We start from the raw sequence: 18,571 nt of genomic DNA, 5'->3' as shown, positions 1-18,571 counted from the left end.
GGCCAACTCCAGTCCTCAAGAGCTACCAACAGGTCAGGTTTTCATGATATCCCAGCTTCAGCACAGGTGGCTTAATCAGTCCCTACTTCAGCACAGGTGGCTTAGTCTTTGACAGAGCCACTAATTGAACCACCTGTGCTGAAGCAGGGTTATCTAAAGTCCTCTCCTGCCTTAAACCTTACTCACTGCCCCACACCCCTGGAATGCCCTTCTCCAAAATATTCGACTAGCACCCTCTCTCTCTCCACCTTTAAGACCCATTTTTAAACACACCTCCTTAGCAAAACATATTGGTACCAGTAGCTCCATGACTGATACTACACACCTCCTACATTACATCGACCTTGGCCCCCTGCAGACGCACGTACCAGAACACTCTCCTACTGTCTCTGTAGGTTCTTCCTACCTACCACTTAGATTGTAAGCTCTTTGGGGCAGGGACTCCTTTTCCAGTTGTTCCTTTTGTCTGAAGCGCTTATTCCCATTGTGTGTTATATTATTAAATTACGTGCATTACTGCTGGGAAGCGCTATGTACATAAACGGTGCTATATCAATTAAGAAATACGTCATCATGGAAACCTGAGATATCCAAAAAAGTATAGTTCCAGCGCACAGCATCGTGGAAACCTGACCTGTTGGTAGCTCTTGAGGACTGGAGTTGGCTACCCCTGCTTTAGTAATTCTAAGGCTGCGCTTATAGTGACGGCGACGCGACGTCGCCCAAAAACGAATGCATTGTCGCCGCCACGTGCGCTTATAGTAAGCGCGACGGGTAGACGCAATTTTTTGACGCCGGGAATATTTGATTTTTCAGGGGCTGTTGCCTCATGTGACAGCCCCCGAACCAGTCAATGGCCTGGTCGTCGCGACGCCGCCGCAAAGCGAAATACAACTTTCGCTTGCGGCGATGGGTGACGTCGCGGGCACTATACGCGCGGCCTTAGAGTGCAGCAACTCAAGACTGATCCGTGTAACTGTCCTGCTAAAACAGTTTTTTGTTGCTCAAAGGAAATTCTTTCAATTCACAGTGAATGCCCAGTATGATGCTGGGGGGGCGGGGGGGGAAGTGGTAGCTGATATCCATGTCAATTGATATTGCCAGAGTGAATTCAAAAACCAATCACGAATAGCCACATGAATAGAAAAGCACTGTAATCAAGACACTAAAAATGTAAACAATTGTGTCTAAGCATATGTTGCTAATGTTACAAAAGCCTCATTTCCCTTTCCCAATGTATGTTTGGATTTACGTTCAATCACTCTATTTTTCATATGCCACTTGCTTTTTCTCCATATGTACTGTAACAAACTTGATGAAAACATAATTGGTTGTGCATGTAATCCTGTGTTTGGCGTTCCATTTATTTCCCTTGTGTATTCGATGAGAGTGATATGTAATAATCAGAAAGTTGCATCCATTTGTGCAGGTGTTCGTGTTACTTGTGCTGTGTGTGTTACTTGTGCTGTGTGCCTGGTCGTGTCAGTGAGGTAGATATGGATGGGCACAGTGACCAAAGTGGCTTAAAGTGTAGGCAAAAATTAACCCCCCTTTTCTTTAAAAAGAAAGTGGAACTGCAAGTGTGCAAATAAAAAAGTGGTGATCCGGTGGGTTTGTACAGGCAGTCCTCGTTTTACAACGCTTCGCTTTACAACGAATGGCTTATCCAACGCTAGGCAATGTATACCTATGTTCATTTATACAACGCCAAAACGGCTTATCCAACGCTCTTACGACACTTTGCAAAGTTGTTTATGTGTATATAATATATATATTATACTATATTATACTATATAATATATTATATTTTTATATTATATATTATGTTATATTATATATATAATACAGTATATGCACTATATAATTTATGTGTGTGCTGCATATCTTATTGTCTGCGTAAAATATTTTGTGTATTTGAGCATTAAAAATGCCTTCAGGAACGGAACCTTTCATTTAAACAGTGTTCCTATGGGAAAACTTGTTTCGCTTTACAACGTTTCGCTATCCAACGCCATTTTGAGTAACGCATTGTGTCGGATAACCGAGGACTGCCTGTAGTATGAAAATGCCATAACATTTTAACTGTTGGTTGGGTAGATGGATAATAATTACTACATATTTATTATATATACATATATTAAAATATCTTGGGTATACAGTATCTGTAACACATGCATAAAGGACAGCGCACACCAAAACGAATGGAGTTTCAAGCAGCAATCCCACCAAAATGTAACATTTCCTTTTTCACTGCATTGAAGCAGGGGAGGGGGGTGCTATTTCTTTGCCCTGGCAACCCTCTGGTTCCCAAGATAACTACAGGTGTAGTTACCGGTGTGTTTCAGCTGGGTATTTAAATGACTGTCCAATAAGAATCTGCAAAGGATGGTGTTGTGGCTTCCTATTGGCTGGCCCTACGGCTTTATTGCTCTCCCTTCTGAGAGCTGAAACACAGTTAACACAGTTAACAATCTGGTAAGTACAGTATCTTGGGAAACGTTTGGTCCCTGGAGCTAAGAGGGGGAGAAAATACGCATTTGAGCTACAGGGGCCCCCAGGTGTTAATGCTAGGAAAAATAGTAAAAAAACAAAAAAAAACCACGTGTTGATGAGATTACTGCTTTAAATGTGTAATATATTCACCAACTTTCTCAAATATACCACACATTTAAACGTCATTATTTTGTTTTTATTTAATTTTTTACATTTTGTGGTTATATTTTCAATAGTACAAAGCACCACATGTTCCGCAGTGTCTCTGCATTGATCTGGGAAGTGGCACTACTTCTGCTGGCAGTATCCCGTTATATACATACAGTATAACTTAAGTACCTGCTTGTCATCACCGCTGAACAGCTCCATGAATCGGTCACTTTGCCCAAACTCCAGTAGCAGAAACATAGCACAAGCTAAGCCTATCTGATAACCCCCAGAACCTTTCCTCTTGGTCGTTATCAGTATAACACTTTTGAGGATGCACCTTCTCCTGGGTCTTCTTGGCTCAGAAGCAGGGTTTTGCGCTTTTTATTATTAAATTGTAGTTGCCACACCCTGGACTACTAACATTTTATGAAGTCTTTCCTCTTTGTAACTACCACCACATCATTTGAGAGAGTCTAAAAATATATGTAGTGCCTGTTTGTGCCAGGCATAAGCAGGCGAGGTACACGTGCAGTTAAATAACACATTCAGTAGCTCGTCTTTATTTTATTTTTTTTATCTTTCCACTGCTGCGTTTCACTCAACATAAATGTTAATCATTATTTGTTTCAAAACGTTTAGATCCTATGTTGACTGTGGAGACAGTATTGATTTTGAAAGGTTTCAGAGGGGCAGTTAAGCCAGTCACTCAATGCAAAGCTGTTAATCAATACTGGTTATTATACTGCTGTGAAAAGACCCTGATGAATTGTACGTCTACAGCAATATCAGTGCACGTATTTTCTGATGCTATACATGCCTCGTTGTCTATAATTGACCACTTGAGTACTCCGGGGCTTAGTCACTACGTTATGGGGAATAGGACTCTGGGGGATTGTTTTTTTTGTTTCCAGGTTAGATCGTGTCTTGCGTTCCCATGGAGCACAGGACACGGCCTAGCCAGTGAGGAATGGTGAGGGACCCTCCTCTTCTGTTTCCTCTAAAATAGCCAGCGTGGTCACGTGACTGCGATTGAAAGTGGTCATGGGGCCCATGGGGACACTCGCACAACACGACCTCTCTGGCACTCGAAGGGTTAATCAATAAATAGGGCATAATATCGTTATTTTAACAGGGTACAATTTGGAGTTCAAGCAACTTTTGCCTGTACAGTCTTGTAATTATAGTATCACCTCAGTTCTGGTTAGGCAGTTTTGCTTCTTTATAGCACCATGGGCCGTACTGTATACTGTAGGCTCCAGTGTAATCTCGTTCAGGATGTGATCACTCATTGAAGTGTACAGTAAGATGTGGTTCAGAATCACCAAGGGCCACTCGCTTGGGTCCTTGACATCGTAGGACGAGTTACAAGCTGCAAGTTTTCCAGTTGCTTGTTTAACAGGAAATGTGTATCAGGAGGAGTGGCTCAGTGAGTTTGAAGTGATCGAGCCTGGTTCCATTCCCGGTGTCAACTCCTTGTGATCTTGGGCAAGTCACTTTATCTCCCTGTGCCTCGGGCACCAAACACATAGATTGTAAACTCTATGGGGCAGGGGGTGTGTTTGTACAAATTCCTGTGTGTTGCGTACCTCGCACTATACTGTAATTGTTAAACGCTGTGAGTCCCATTGGGAGAAAAGCGCTACACGAATTAAAGTTATTATTATTATTTCATTTATCCAGGGGGATTCTATGCATGCCGCTGAGGATTCACCATTTTCAGACTCTGTTACACTGGAACAAACAACAAGCAACATCGGAGTGTCAAGTGGCCGTGTCAGCCTCTGGATGCAGTGGATGTTGCCCAAAATCACTATGAAGCTGTTTGCTGTGGATCCTGGAGCTAAAGGCACAAGTACGGAGTTCTATACTTTACATGTATACTCAAGTGCTGGAAGCACTGAGAGTACAAGAAACAAAACAATGATTATAAATTATTTGTCTGCCCTTCAATCTGAAAACAATTTGACTTATCCGCATATAGTATAAATGCAAAATATAGGATACAGTATCTGTCGTCTACATTTAACATAAGTTGAACTTGATGGACATTTCTTTTTTTCCCAACCTCATCTACTATGTAACTGTGTAACCTGATCAAACGTAGACAAAAACAATTGGTTGCTTAATAACTGCTGTCTTAATCTTGCAGAGATTTGTGTGGTCAGTGAACTAGAAGACCTCAACGCATCTGTTGATGTACAGGATGTGTACACCAAAGTGAAATGCAAAATTGAAAGCTTTAATATCGATCACTACAGGAGCAGGTAAACTCGGAAATCTCAGTTGCCTAAGCTAAATACAGAGGGCAATAACAAGCAAACCAGGTTTGACTTCTAGCAAGCAGACATACAGTAGTTGATGTGATTTTTTTAAATTGATGTGAGCGTATCTACAGCAGGATATATAAAGCAGATAGAGATGTTGAGAATTTGAAGCATCACTCTGTTATACAAATACCTTGCAATATTGAGTTTCCAATTCTGAGAAGTCAATAGGTTTCTTTGTTAAATTTTCCCTATCTTGATCCTGTGGGCCATTTTCTTATTTAAAAAAAAAAAAGTAAAGATTAGTGCTGATAAGTACTTCTCATTTTCTAACCGGTAGAGTCGACCAGAGCTGAACCTTACCAGTTATAGCTCCAGGATTCCTGTATATATTAAATTTTTCATCTCTAGGAGAGGAATGCCTGGGGAAACCAATATGAATACTGGCTTTCTATTGCGTGACCCTGAAAACTATTTTCCTTAGGTTATTTTATTTTTTTACTTGTTTTGTAGTTATTGACCTGCAAACATAATATCCTGGAAATGAGAAGGGGGTGCCCAGGAGCTGTAAGTAGTGCCGTTCAACTCCTGGGCACCCCCTGGTTTAGCTAAAGATATATATATCTATAGATATATATAGATATATAAACAATATAACATAAATGCCATTATGTATTAATGGCAACAGCCATATCAAAATCCCAGGGTGAAACTTTTTTTTTTTTTTATAAAGAAAATGTCCCATTAGCATCCCAGAAAGACAGCAACAGGTAGGGGGAAATGTTATTTATTTATGTTAGAGGGTTTACTGCCATAAAGTATGCTCTAGAGCAGTGTTTCTCAACCTTTTTATCTACAGGGCACCTCTATTGAGATGATTCAATTTCTCGGGTATCCCATCATTTTATCAATTGTCACACTTATTTAAGTTCCAATAAAGCTGGGTAGAAACTGAGAGAAAACAAACAAACCAGTATTTAATTACAATATAATGTGTGCCAAAAATGAGTGTTATCATTACCGTTTGTAAATCTAATTATAGGTCACACAATTAAAAGGGCATTCCTTGTTGCTGCCACGGGTGCTCACAGCTCCAGACTGGTGGTTTGGTACAGTATAGCGCAGAAAACACACAGAGTATCAGCATGCCAGTGGACTGGTACACAAAGTTAATATTTAATTACACATTGCTAACCAATTCATCAACGCTTCGGTCCCTTGAAAAAGGTTCATGTAGGGACCGAAGTGTTGGTTTGTTTAGCTGTGTGTAATTAAATATTACCTTTGTGTACCAGTCCACTGGCGTGCCGAAGCTCTGTGCTGTTTGTAAATGTAATGATACATTTGTAAATGTGGTATAATTCATGTTTTCTACTATTTTAAAGGAGCAGTCCAAGCGGGCAATTTTTTTAAACATAGGATTGAAGCAGGGGGTCTCCAGAGCTGAATCCCGTTAATTTCAGCTTGAGCCCCCCTGCTTCCAGAGATACTTACCTCTGAAGGGGGTGCCGGTATCTCTCTGCTTTTTAAAGCTCTAGCGTCACCTGGGCCAATAGGAAGCTGCACCGTATGATGTCAAGGCGTCCTATTGGCCCACAGGGCGTGAGAGCTTTGAAAAGCGTCCATTGTGTCATCCCTGCTAGCCGAGTGGAGTGGCTATTGGGGTCCCCCGAGCTGAAATGAATGCGGCTCGGCTCCGGAGACCCACTGCTTCAATCCTATCCCCCTGCTTCAATCCTATGTTTAAAAAAAATCGCGAAATAAATCGCCCGCTTGGATTGCCGCTTTAAATCATATGCAAATATTTTTCATCAGTAATACATTCCCCTGCTGCCAGCGGGGCAGCAAAACATTGCAGCATTAATGTTCATGGACTAAAATATTGTCATTTGTTTTCCCAAAGGATACCTTTAGGGTTGGTCCCTGGTTGATAAACGCTGTTCTAGAGGCTACTTTACCTTAATATGTATACCCCTAAACTTATTGGCAAGTCTGATCACAATTAGAACGACAACAATTATTATGCAGATGTAGCCTGGATAATATTCTTCAGGATCACAATCAGCTATGCTCCTGCTCTCCCAACAAACCTCAGCAATTTGAAACTTCTAATAGTGAGGTTAGGGGACGACGTCAAAGAAGAAGGCTTTCATTGCCACAGTCCCGAAGACAGTGCGCTGGGCTAAACTGCATCTAATTTGTGACCCCGCTCTTGTGAAGAGCTCTCTATAGTGACATTGAGATGTCCTCTTGATTGAGACTTTAAGCGGAAGATTACCGAGACATCTCCATTCAAGTGATTTGGGACTTTTTCTATTTTCAAAGGAGAACAGCTGAAATAAAAGATACATAAAGATGACATTGAGGATGAACAAGTAAATGTTTTGTCCTTCAAAAATTAGTTTAAGAAAAACACAAGATACCAGCGGTCACGTCACATAAAAACACAGCATACCAAATAAAATATTCAGGTTTTGCAATTATAACTTATTTAAGGCCACAATCCTGTGACAAATATATGTGTATATATATATATATATATATATTATATATATATATATATATATATATAAAACCTCCGTAGGGGGTTACCGGTAGCCACACACACACACATATATATATATGTGTGTGTGTGTGTGTGTGTGTGTGTGGCTACCGGTAACCCCCTACGGAGGTCTATATCTCCGGAAGCAGGGGAACCCCGGAGTTGAAATGAATGGGGTTCACCTCTGGAGACCCTAAGATTTAAGACAGTATATAAAAATAATAAAACATTGAGTCACTGTAACACCTGCTCAGGGAGGCACAGAGAGAGCTTCTCTATGGGACTCATGCACAGCTCTTACAGACCACTGGCCCGGGACGATGAACACTGCTTTAATCCTTCAGGGCCACATACTGCTTTTGGATGTCGCAGCCTGCCGCAGATTTCAACCTGACGGTCTGTGGCAACGGAGGCAGTAAATGACGCTACATCTGTGTAAAATTATTATTGTTTCATTGCAAAGCGCCAACATATTCTGCAGCGATACATAGACAGGATGGCATACAAAAAGTGCAAACAGATGCAAGAGGTCCCTGCTCATGAGAGTTTACAATCTAGAGGGAATAAGTGGCAATGCTGAAAGAAAAGGTGAAGTGGTTGCTCAGTGAGGGACTGAGTAAGCCTCAGGGTGGAGTTATGTGCCAGCCGCACAGCTAGTCCCATAACGGTTTGGGGAGGTGAATGCTAGAGGGTGTTATACAGCGTGGAGTAAATACTGTATACACACATACGCATAAACACTTTTTAGACATTTTAAACTAGGGGATTCCTGATGCATGCCCTTTCTTTTGAGACCCTCGGTTTGTCTGAGATACAGGGGGTCCTCGGTATCTGCCGGTCCGTTATCCGTCAAACGGATTATCCGACGACAGCTAATGTATTCCGCTGAACGCATTATCCGGAGTCAGAACGGATTATCCGACGCTGTGGATTAACATTGGATCCGCAATCCAATGGTGGTTTGCGAGACTGATTCCGGCGAATAACCGAGGACCGCCTGTATATGGATTAAAATGAGGGTTAAGTGAGCGATGCAGTTACTTTACCACTTCAGTGTCAGAGGAATCCAGTCAGTGCACTCTCGGATGCTAAAGGGTTAAATATGCCAAATGGAATAACAACTGATCAACTTGATCTGCACTGGTGAAAAAAATGGTAATCTTTATCCTTAGTATCTAAAAGCAGGAAGGTCCCCACATATATGATCAGATTTAAAAGAAGATGAGGGACACACAATACAAATGGTGCTAAAAATGTTACAAAATGTTAAAAAATAAAATAAAAAATACAGATAAATGCAATAGCATCAAATCACTTGCCTTCCCCCAATTACAATGCATACAAATGGGGACCTTTACCTTCATTTCCCCCAGTCCCTCTGATAAGGGCTTTTAATTACCTGAACCAGGAGGGTCCTCCGACCTCTGGGCACCACAAGGTTCCCAATATATTTGAGGGGAATTTTTGTGTCAGATTTGAGACAAAAGCTACCAATATGGCCACCGGGTCACAAACAGAATATGTCATTGTCACTTCCTGATGATGTTGCGGCTTTCTACTGGCTGCCCCAGTTCGAGCATCGCCAGGAAGCTATTTTGTCTCCGGGAGGTCAGGGGATAAAGGATTAGCTTCAGAGGATGTCCCAGGTCCCAGGTCGGGTAATTCAAACCACAGTGACTTATCTATGTAGTTAACGTACATCCCAACTAAATTAAGATCTAGCCAAGGTTTTGCATTCACATTTGCTGATCTTTGTCATTATTGAGTGATAAGATAAGAAAAAAGACGGACCTGGATTATTATAACACTATTGACTTACGCTCAGTTGCCAGGTATGACTTAAGTAATGCTTCATTCTACACATTTGCTACAGTCTCCTTAAAAACAGTGCTGTTCTGAAAATAGTTTTCTGACTGCTGGGTGTGAAAATTACTTTTACTTAGCGTTTTGGCCACACTGAAAGATCCAGCACTTTGCAACCTGGTAATTACAAACTAGCGTTGTCCCTGTTTTCTCTTATCTAGTCGTTGCTTGACATCACAAATGGATCTCAAGACGGGAGTGATCTAGTTTCCTCGACAAGATCGTATGCTTTAGCCTTTTCCTGCTAATGTGTTCTTAATTCTCATATGTTGTTGGTTCTGTTGTGTGTATTCAACCAAGATACTCAATGAAAACATGCATTCTCTTGTGTGCAGTGTTTAGCTCTGCTTGAACGTTTGAATGTCATCATTTATTTTTAGCACAGCTTCTAAATGGTTGTAGTCTTCAGATTTCAGACATTGCACAGACCAGATAAGGGTAACATTATGTTTTTCCAGGCCAGGTGAAAGCTGGCAGTCAGGAGATTGTCATGGGATATTCCTACAGTGCAAAGAGAAAAATGTGGTGAGACTATCCTAGTTGAAAAGAAAAAATATATATAATTTACCAAAGCGTTGCCCTCCAATCTGACCTGCGTGACCCTTTATCCCTTAAAATGAATGATGGTTACAAGAATTTATATTCAGCATGGGCCTCATCAGAAAATACTATTTTTAAAGTGTGTTTTTATGTCAATGTTTTAAACAGCATTTAGTGGGGAGGGATTTTTCTAACATTGCTAAAACATGTCATACATTTTCAATTTGGTCAATTTGGTCACGTGCAGACTGCCACTGTTGCCTGACTTATTCTTGTAATCATCATCCTCCAGTCTAACCAAGCTTCTTGCTAAATCTGTAAGCAAAAAAAAAAAGCATCCCCCCGTGATTTTAGTTTGCATATAATCTGATGATCTCAAATTGAGCAGCGGTGTGTTCGCCTCTTGCTGGATTGCTAGATAAATAGAACATTTCATCACTTTCAGTTCCCCTAGTTGGCACAAAATTTATGTTCCCACTGGGAATATCATCTAGGTTTTAAACTAGGAGCTGCTGACCAGGGAGTGCGGGTAAAGTTACAAACCTGACACTCATGGTTGCATGTTGAAATTAAAGATGAATGAAAATGTGATATTGTAGTACTGTACAATTTTCCAGCTCTGAAAGGCCACTGGATTAATACTTGATTTAGTTTTACTATTCCGTGATTTATCAAATGTCCGAATTTTCCCCTTTTCCAGTTGGATTTCAGACTAACACAGGTTCCTACATTTTATTGTAGTGAGCATGTGAACTACGGTATTTGTTGACCAACAGCACATACTGGTTATAGAGGAATTCCTCACCTTAAATCACCCAGTTTTTAGTGATGTGTTCTAGTCTCTTTGTCATACAATTTTACTGTACACGTTAAGTTGAGACGAAATCATGCAGCAGCCCAGCAGGTGTCGTCTTCATTATAGCAAAGCCATAATATGAGATATATTGCCTCACACTGTTGTTACTGCATTTTTTTCTTTGTTTTTTTTTGTTTCTTTCTCTGTCATCTGTCCAACACCTTTAAGCCTCGCTGAAGACTGTTGGTCTCTGGGGCAATATGGAGGTGTCTTCCTCTCCTGTACTGACAAGCTGAACAGACGCACCACGTTGGTTCGACCCGTCAGCAAGCAGGATCCTTTCAGTAATTTCTCTGGCTTCTTTCCGTCTGTAAGAAATCATTTTAAAACTTTGGCCTCACAACTTCCATCAACACTGAACTTCCTCAAGTGCCAAGACTCCTGTAATGCAGCGCAGAACAGCGCATCACAGGCTCCTATAATGCATCTCGGAGCAGCACAGGCTCATGTAATGCATCTCGGAGCAGCACAGGCTCATGTAATGCATCTCGGAGCAGCACAGGCACCTGTAATGCAGCGCAGAGCAGCGCATCACATGCTCCTATAATGCATCTCGGAGCAGCACAGGCTCCTGTAATGCAGCGCAGAGCAGCACAGGCACCTGTAATGCAGCGCAGAGCAGCACATCACATGCTCCTATAATGCATCTCGGAGCAGCACAGGCTCCTATAATGCATCTTGGAGCAACGTATCATAAGGTCCTGTAATGCAGCGCAGAGCAGCGCATCATAAGGTCCTGTAATGCATCTCAGAGCAGCGCATCATAAGGTCCTGTAATGCAGCGCAGCGCAGAGCAGGCTCCTATAATGCATCTCGGAGCAGCACAGGCACCTGTAATGCAGCGCAGAGCAGCACAGGCACCTGTAATGCATCGCAGAGCAGCACAGGCACCTGTAATGCATCGCAGAGCAACGCATCATGAGGTCCTGTAATGCAGCGCAGAGCAGCGCATCATAAGGTCCTGTAATGCAGCGCAGAGCAGCGCATCATAAGGTCCTGTAATGCATCTCGGAGCAGCACAGGCTCCTGTAATGCATCGCAGAGCAGCGCATCATAAGGTCCTGTAATGCAGCGCAGAGCAGCGCATCATAAGGTCCTGTAATGCAGCGCAGAGCAGCGCATCATAAGGTCATGTAATGCAGCGCATCACAGGCTCCTGAAAGGCACTCAAATGTTTTTATTTTTAATCAAATTATTTCGATTTAGCAAGTAATTTCACCTCCATCTGCCTGGTTTAATGGCTGGTATTTGGAGAATCCAGACAATCAATATGCACTGTTTATGGAAGTCTGTGCGTGATTTTTCTATTTGTATCAATATTAAAATGTTTAATCCGTGCTTTTGAATAATTTACTAAGTCTCTTCTAACAATGACACCAACTGCTCAATTTTAGCTTTTAGCCGCTGAAATTATCTGTTGATTTGTTTTAGTAATATTTGCTCTTTCAGCATCATCTGTTAATTGTATTGTCTTGGTAACTAAATAAATCCTAGTTCCAAATTTAACTAGTGTGCCAGATCTGAAGAATCAATTTGTAGATTGTTGACAATACAAGGAATGTTGTTGAAAGAACCATGTATTTTATTCAGACATTGTACAAATGATTTTAATGATGTAACTGAAGTTGCCTATTAATTTAAATGCACTCGGTTTTCACATTTACTAGCTCTCTGCTATTGGAGATAAAACATCATTTATACCTTCTTTTTTAAATATTTGAATATGTTAGTGTAGTTAGAAAATAGGTTTCTGTTAAGTTTTTTTTTTTTTTTTTAACAATGCAACTTATAGAGTCACAAGTTATTTGGGATGCTTTTGTAATTCATTCATTCATAAAATACACGTAGAAATTGGAAAATGAAGCCACTCAAACAGAGTAATGTATTAGTTAAGACTGGTAGCAGCAGATTGGTACTACAGTACTTCACTTAAAAGATTAAACCACCCAACAAAATCAGTACAGGCATACCCCGCATTAACGTACGCAATGGGACCGGAGCATGTATGTAAAGCGAAAATGTACTTAAAGTGAAGCACTACCTTTTCCCCACTTATCGATGCATGTACTGTACTGCAATCATCATATACGTGCATAACTGATGTAAATAACGCATGTGTAACAGGCTCTATAGTCTCCCCGCTTGCGCACAGCTTCGGTACAGGTAGGGAGCCGGTATTGCTGTTCAGGGCGTGATGACAGGCGCATGCGTGAGCTGCCGTTTGCCTATTGGGCGATATGTACTTACTCGCGAGTGTACTTAAAGTGAGTGTACTTAAAGCGGGGTATCCCTGTACTTCCCTTAAAAGATTAAACCACCCCAACAAAATCAAAGGGAAGACATGATATATTCTGATTTATGCAGTTAATGTTGTGCTGATCTATTTCTAACTTTAATTTTTTTATTATTGATTATTTCGCTGGCATCAACTGCTAACATAGCACCTTATGTTGTCTTTGAGTGTGAATAACAACGCCCATTTTAATCACCCAGGGTGGCAGATTTTCAGAAAGTGATATCCCCAGAATTCAACTGCAGAATGTAAAAAGGGTGGGATTATTAAATTCACCCTACAACCCCCACCCCCACACAGAAAGGACTTCCCAATGGTAAAAAGAAAGGAGACATTTTCATTTTTTTTTAATGATTAGTAGAGGCATTAAGTCAGCAATAATGTACAGGTATGAAACTGGCAATCACTCAGAAATAGCTAAATGATTCAGTTAGGTGGGTGGATTCCGTGTCCCTTCATTCATCCAGTGTCACCAGAAACATGTCTAGAATCAACACACCTGTTTATAACGGAGTGATTATGTCCTCATATATACAAACATAGAACCCGAAGGAGGCTCTCCACCAAGTTATTAAGTCTGTCAACTACAATGTGATTTACAGCATACTCCTGCACTGTACTTATCAGTACCTATCTTTAATCCTTTCAGGGCTGGAGGCTTGTAATACATTGCTATGCATCAGTAAAAGATGTATGAGAACATGTAGGAAAGACTTGCCTTTAATATCTGTTTCTTGAAGCTCCTACTTAACCAGTGTCAGTTTAATGGCAAAAGTGTATGTATATATATATGTATATGTATATATATTTAGGATATATTATATATAAAAATAAACAATATGTATATACATACATATATACATACATATATACATACATATATACATACATATATATATATACATATATATACATACATTTTTTTTTTTTTATATATAATATAATATATCCTAAAGGCAAAAAGGCGTTTTATAAAATATATCCAATGTGAATTTCTACTTGCAACACAATCACCTTTGAAACATACTACTGATTTGCAGGTTTTGCAAATCTAATTATGATCAGCTAATACATGGTCGATATTTCAGTTTATAATAAGTAATTAAATGTAACAAAAATTGCAAATAAAAATATCACTTGTGAGCACATTCACATGCCTCAGACAAGTCTGAAACCCTGCCTTTCCTCATTAACTCTTAGCATACAGTGCTTCCACTGCAGCCAGGGATTCTGGGTAAGGCCATGCAAATGAGCACACACAAGGTGTCACTCTTAACTTCTTATCCATTTTAACACGGACTCTTATGAGCTTATGCCTGCCGTATTACACAGCTTTTCAGCACAGCTGGGGTTAAAGAAGTGCATGGCCAGTAAACCCACTCACAGACAGCTGTTGTGACCTTTTACGTCTCATCAGTGTGAAGCTGGTTATACTGGCTTTCCAATGAAATTTAAGGAAAGCGTAATTGCAGAAGCAACCCAAATATCACTAAAATAATGGTACTAGTTATAAAATAATTTTCTAACTGGTATTTGTTTTTATTACGCCTTATGATACTATTCCTTTCCCTCTGTGTTTGGGTGATCTTAAATCGTCATTTCCTTTCTGAAACAGACAACTGCAAAGCTTTTAGAGAGCTCACATCAGCAGCATGGATTTCTTTCCCTCACTTACACAAAAGCTGTTACTAGAAACGTTCGACACAAGTTGACCTCAAGAAGTGAACGGAGCCCTCGGAGTTTCCAGAAACTGTCTGAAGGCCTCACGGACGGTTCCCCTCGTTTCCTTCACGAGATCCTAGTTTCGGCACAGGCCTTTGACATTGTCCTCTTCTTCCCTTTGCTCAATGCAATCTCAAGTATTTTTGAGGCCGGGCGTCAGCGCAACCAGAAGGAGAAACGTAAATCTTCTGGGCAGCCCATGAGATCTCACACTCTGACCTCACGGAATTTGCCTCTGATCTACATCAACACCAATGTCATCAGAGTCTTCTTTCTCAAAGCTGAGGAAAAACAGCCAAGCTCAGGAGGTATGTGGGAAGGTTGGAAGCATGTTGGATGAGATTAAATATTTGTTGTTGCTGTGTATAATTGTCCCAAAAACCCAATGACCGTGATGTTCTCAAACAAAAAATGGTCAGTTCAAAAGGATATTGGTTCCAGATTATTAGCAGACATTCTTTTATAATGCCATTTGAGATAAACTCGTATTATGATTCAGCTTTTCCCCCAAACATATGCCTTACAAAAAATTCTTACTGTTGGTTGATATTATTAATGTGTTTCCTATTGTTTGATTTTCGGGGCCATGGATTCTAAGGCCGCGCTTATACTGCCGGCGACGCAACCGATGACATCACCCGTCGCCATTGCGATAGTTGTAATTTAAATGTAGGCGACGTCACTGGCTACAAGGCCAGTTACGTCAGAAAGGGGGGTGGCAGAGGGACGGAGAAGCTCTCTGATTGGCACAAGGGGAGACCGTCGCTGAAAAAAATCAAATAACAGTGACTATCAGATTTTTGTAGCGCTGTCGCTTGGTCGTGCAGTGTTGAAATGTAAGCGGGTGTTGCATTTGTGTGCATGTGTGTGGGTACTATGGGGTCCCTATTGGTATAAAGGGATAGAATTACATTGTACATTTGTATGTGTAAGAGGCAGGTGTGTGCATTCATACAGCGCAGTATTCATAGACATGGGCATTAGCACTCGTGGGGAGAGAGTTCTCTTGTGTAGTGGCTCATGAAAATATATATATATATATATATATATATATATAGCAGGGCCAGCAGTTTAAAAGGTAAAAAAGAATGTGTATATATATATATATATATAATTTTTTACCTTTTAAACTGCTGACCCTGCTCTCTTGAACCCTGTTTTTGCTTCTATACAATTTTCCTGGACATAATAAGCCTTAGGGGGCGCTTATAGCACACGCGATGTGACGGCGAAGCTGCGTCAAAACAAATGCATTGTCGCCGTCGCGTGCACTATAAGCGCAGCCTAAGGATTATTATGTCCAGGAAAATTGTATAAAAACAAACAAACAAACAAAAAAAAAAATATATATATAGCAAATGGAAATATAACTATGCTCATTTGCATGTCTTAGGCAGGTCTGCAACCTCGCCTTTCACCATTATCACCCAGCACACAGCACTTCCACTGCAGCAAGGGATTCTGGGAAATGACATGCAAATGAGCACACAGTGCCACTTTTTGCTTCAAAACCATTTTATACATGGTTCCCTATAGGCTTAAGCTTGCTGCATGGTCACAGCTTTAAGCACAGCCAGGGTTAAGATGCATAGCCAGCAAACCCACCCACAGACAGCCGCTTCAACCTTAATGGGTCTCATCAGTGTGGGGTTGGTTAACTGGCTATGCAAAGCTGAAGCAATGAGGATGGGGTTTACCATACTTAGTTAAGTTATGGTGAGTAAAAAAAGTGACAAAAACCCTCCACAGCAAATATGACTCCGCAAAGCTACATGAGGAGGGCCACTATTGAAGAACCGCCCGGGCTGGTATGTGCCTGCAATCCGCCCCTACCTATAAATATGTTTGCCTTTTACTGTATAATGTTTTTACAACAACTGCACAAAGCTTAAGCTCCACATTGTGGTATTTGAAGTCTTTGATATAAACAGTTAGCACTTGTAGCATTAATATGCTTTCCAAATATAAAACATATATTATTTTGTTTGAATACATTCATTAAAAAATCCACCCTACAATTTGTCTAGTGGCAGAGGGCAGCCCCCATAGAAAGTTCTGATACGTCACGATTTGTCCACTGAATGCTCTACTTTCCCTAGCTAGAATCAACATTAATTCTGAGAATTCATGGTACTGAAGTCAAATGTTGATGTATCAATATATGACAACTGTTATAATATTAGAAATTTATAATAAAGGTTTGTGTTGAAATACCGATGATGTAAAGCGATGAAAAACGGTGCATAGTGTATTATTTTCAGTGTTCAATGAATAATACGTTTACCTTACACAGATTCTTGTTTCATATTACTCATTTTATGTTGTTGTTTTTTTTTTTTTTTGTTTGTTTGTTTTTCAGTAAACCAGATCATAAATGAAGATACATTAGTTCTGAAGATTGGCTCTGTTTCCATGGCTCCCCAGGCTGACAACCCTCTGAGCAGGAGTGTCCTGAGAAAAGATATTTATCAGTAAGTTCACTTGCTATTTCCTCTCCTTGAAAATTCCATCTATTGCATACAAGGCATTGTACAAAAGTATGAGACACCCTGGAGCACACAACCTACTTCACACAGGCTCTCTCTGTAATTATCATCATGGGCATTGTTTGTCCACTAAGGGTTCCGCAGCGCCCTGGGGTGTCATGTGAGTTCAAAAGGGGGCCACAGGATCTCCCCATTCTCCCAGAGCATGGAAAAAGCAAGGTAGTTGCCTCCATCCTGATTGCCTGCATTACACAGTAGCAACCAATCAGGATTGGGGATTGAGGCCAAGCAGAGCAGGAAGCAACTTGGACAGCAGAGAGGCCATGATTGGTGTCTCTGTGTATCTGTTTTGTCTTGTTTATTTTTCCGTGTATGTCCTGTTTATTTTTATTATATTTTATTTGTGAAGCGCCAACATATTCTACAATGATGTACAGTTTTGTATATTACAAAAACAAACGGTTTCATACAAGTGAGGACAAACACGAACAAAGAGGTAACGAGGGCTCTGCTCATGAGAGCTTACAATCTAGAGGTTATTTTTCTGTCTGTCCTCTTTTTATTCTATGACAATGTTTTATTTTCGTGTGTAACTGTCTGTCCCATGTGTGTGTATAGCGGTTTGTGTATAGTGATCTGTCTTGTGTGTAGCGTCTGTCGTGTGTGTGTGTTTTTGCACTATTTTGGGGGTGTCTCGGCAACTGAACATTATGAATAGTCAGTGGTGCCTCTAGAGAAAAAAGGGGGCTTATTCTATAGCCGCATAAGTGGTCGGTCAGGAAGTTCCCCATTGAAGCCAGTCTGGAATTTTCGGCCTAAAATGTCCAGATCGTCTGCTTTACAAGATATAGAATACGCTCCTTACTGTTTACTTTTACCATCTCACCCAGTTGACCATTTACAGACATTAATATAGTTACCTGCTGTATTATTTACTTTGTTCAGTGAAAGACACCTCACGTTGTTCAACTTAGTCTGATTGTTGGTTTACTAACCATTGAAGACAGGTTGCTATCCGTGTATATTTAGTGTGTGAGGCTATATACCTCAGTTAGTGTTATGACATATAGCTGGATCATTGAGGTTTAATTAGCCAATTAATTACTGTAAAACTGAATGAGGAGAACTGATTTGTATTATTTCCTATTGGTGTGTACTTCAAAAAAGAGTGGACACAAGAACACCTTGTTATGATTATGGGGTTTTTTTCTTTAGCTTTATGTATGAAAAATGAAAAGTGCCTAGTTATACTTAAATATAAGCATCTGAAACACAGAACTGTTGATACTTGGATCAAAGCTGTAAAACAAAATATCAAACTTCTAAAGGAAAAAAATCGCAGTATACTGATTTTCTGTG

The 18,571-nt window shown here is 40.4% G+C and overlaps 1 protein-coding gene across 6 annotated transcripts in view; it reads left to right on the top strand.

The window, feature by feature from the left end:
* The window catches only part of VPS13B (vacuolar protein sorting 13 homolog B), a 1,123,013-nt gene that overhangs the window by 645,778 nt on the left and 458,664 nt on the right, over nucleotides 1-18,571 (top strand). Inside the window, exons 26-30 of one of the 6 annotated variants that reach the window (XM_075582636.1) lie at nucleotides 4,324-4,495; nucleotides 4,793-4,907; nucleotides 10,880-11,021; nucleotides 14,620-15,034; nucleotides 17,086-17,197. In XM_075582636.1, the coding sequence (XP_075438751.1) occupies nucleotides 4,324-4,495; nucleotides 4,793-4,907; nucleotides 10,880-11,021; nucleotides 14,620-15,034; nucleotides 17,086-17,197 (956 nt within the window). The other 5 variants (XM_075582637.1, XM_075582639.1, XM_075582642.1 and 2 more) reach the window with 5 other exon arrangements.

This window comes from Ascaphus truei, chromosome 2, assembly GCF_040206685.1.
Source record: "Ascaphus truei isolate aAscTru1 chromosome 2, aAscTru1.hap1, whole genome shotgun sequence".
Taxonomy (NCBI): domain Eukaryota; kingdom Metazoa; phylum Chordata; class Amphibia; order Anura; family Ascaphidae; genus Ascaphus; species Ascaphus truei.
Note: the sequence above shows the minus strand (reverse complement) of the source record. Positions and strands in the feature narration are given on the sequence as shown.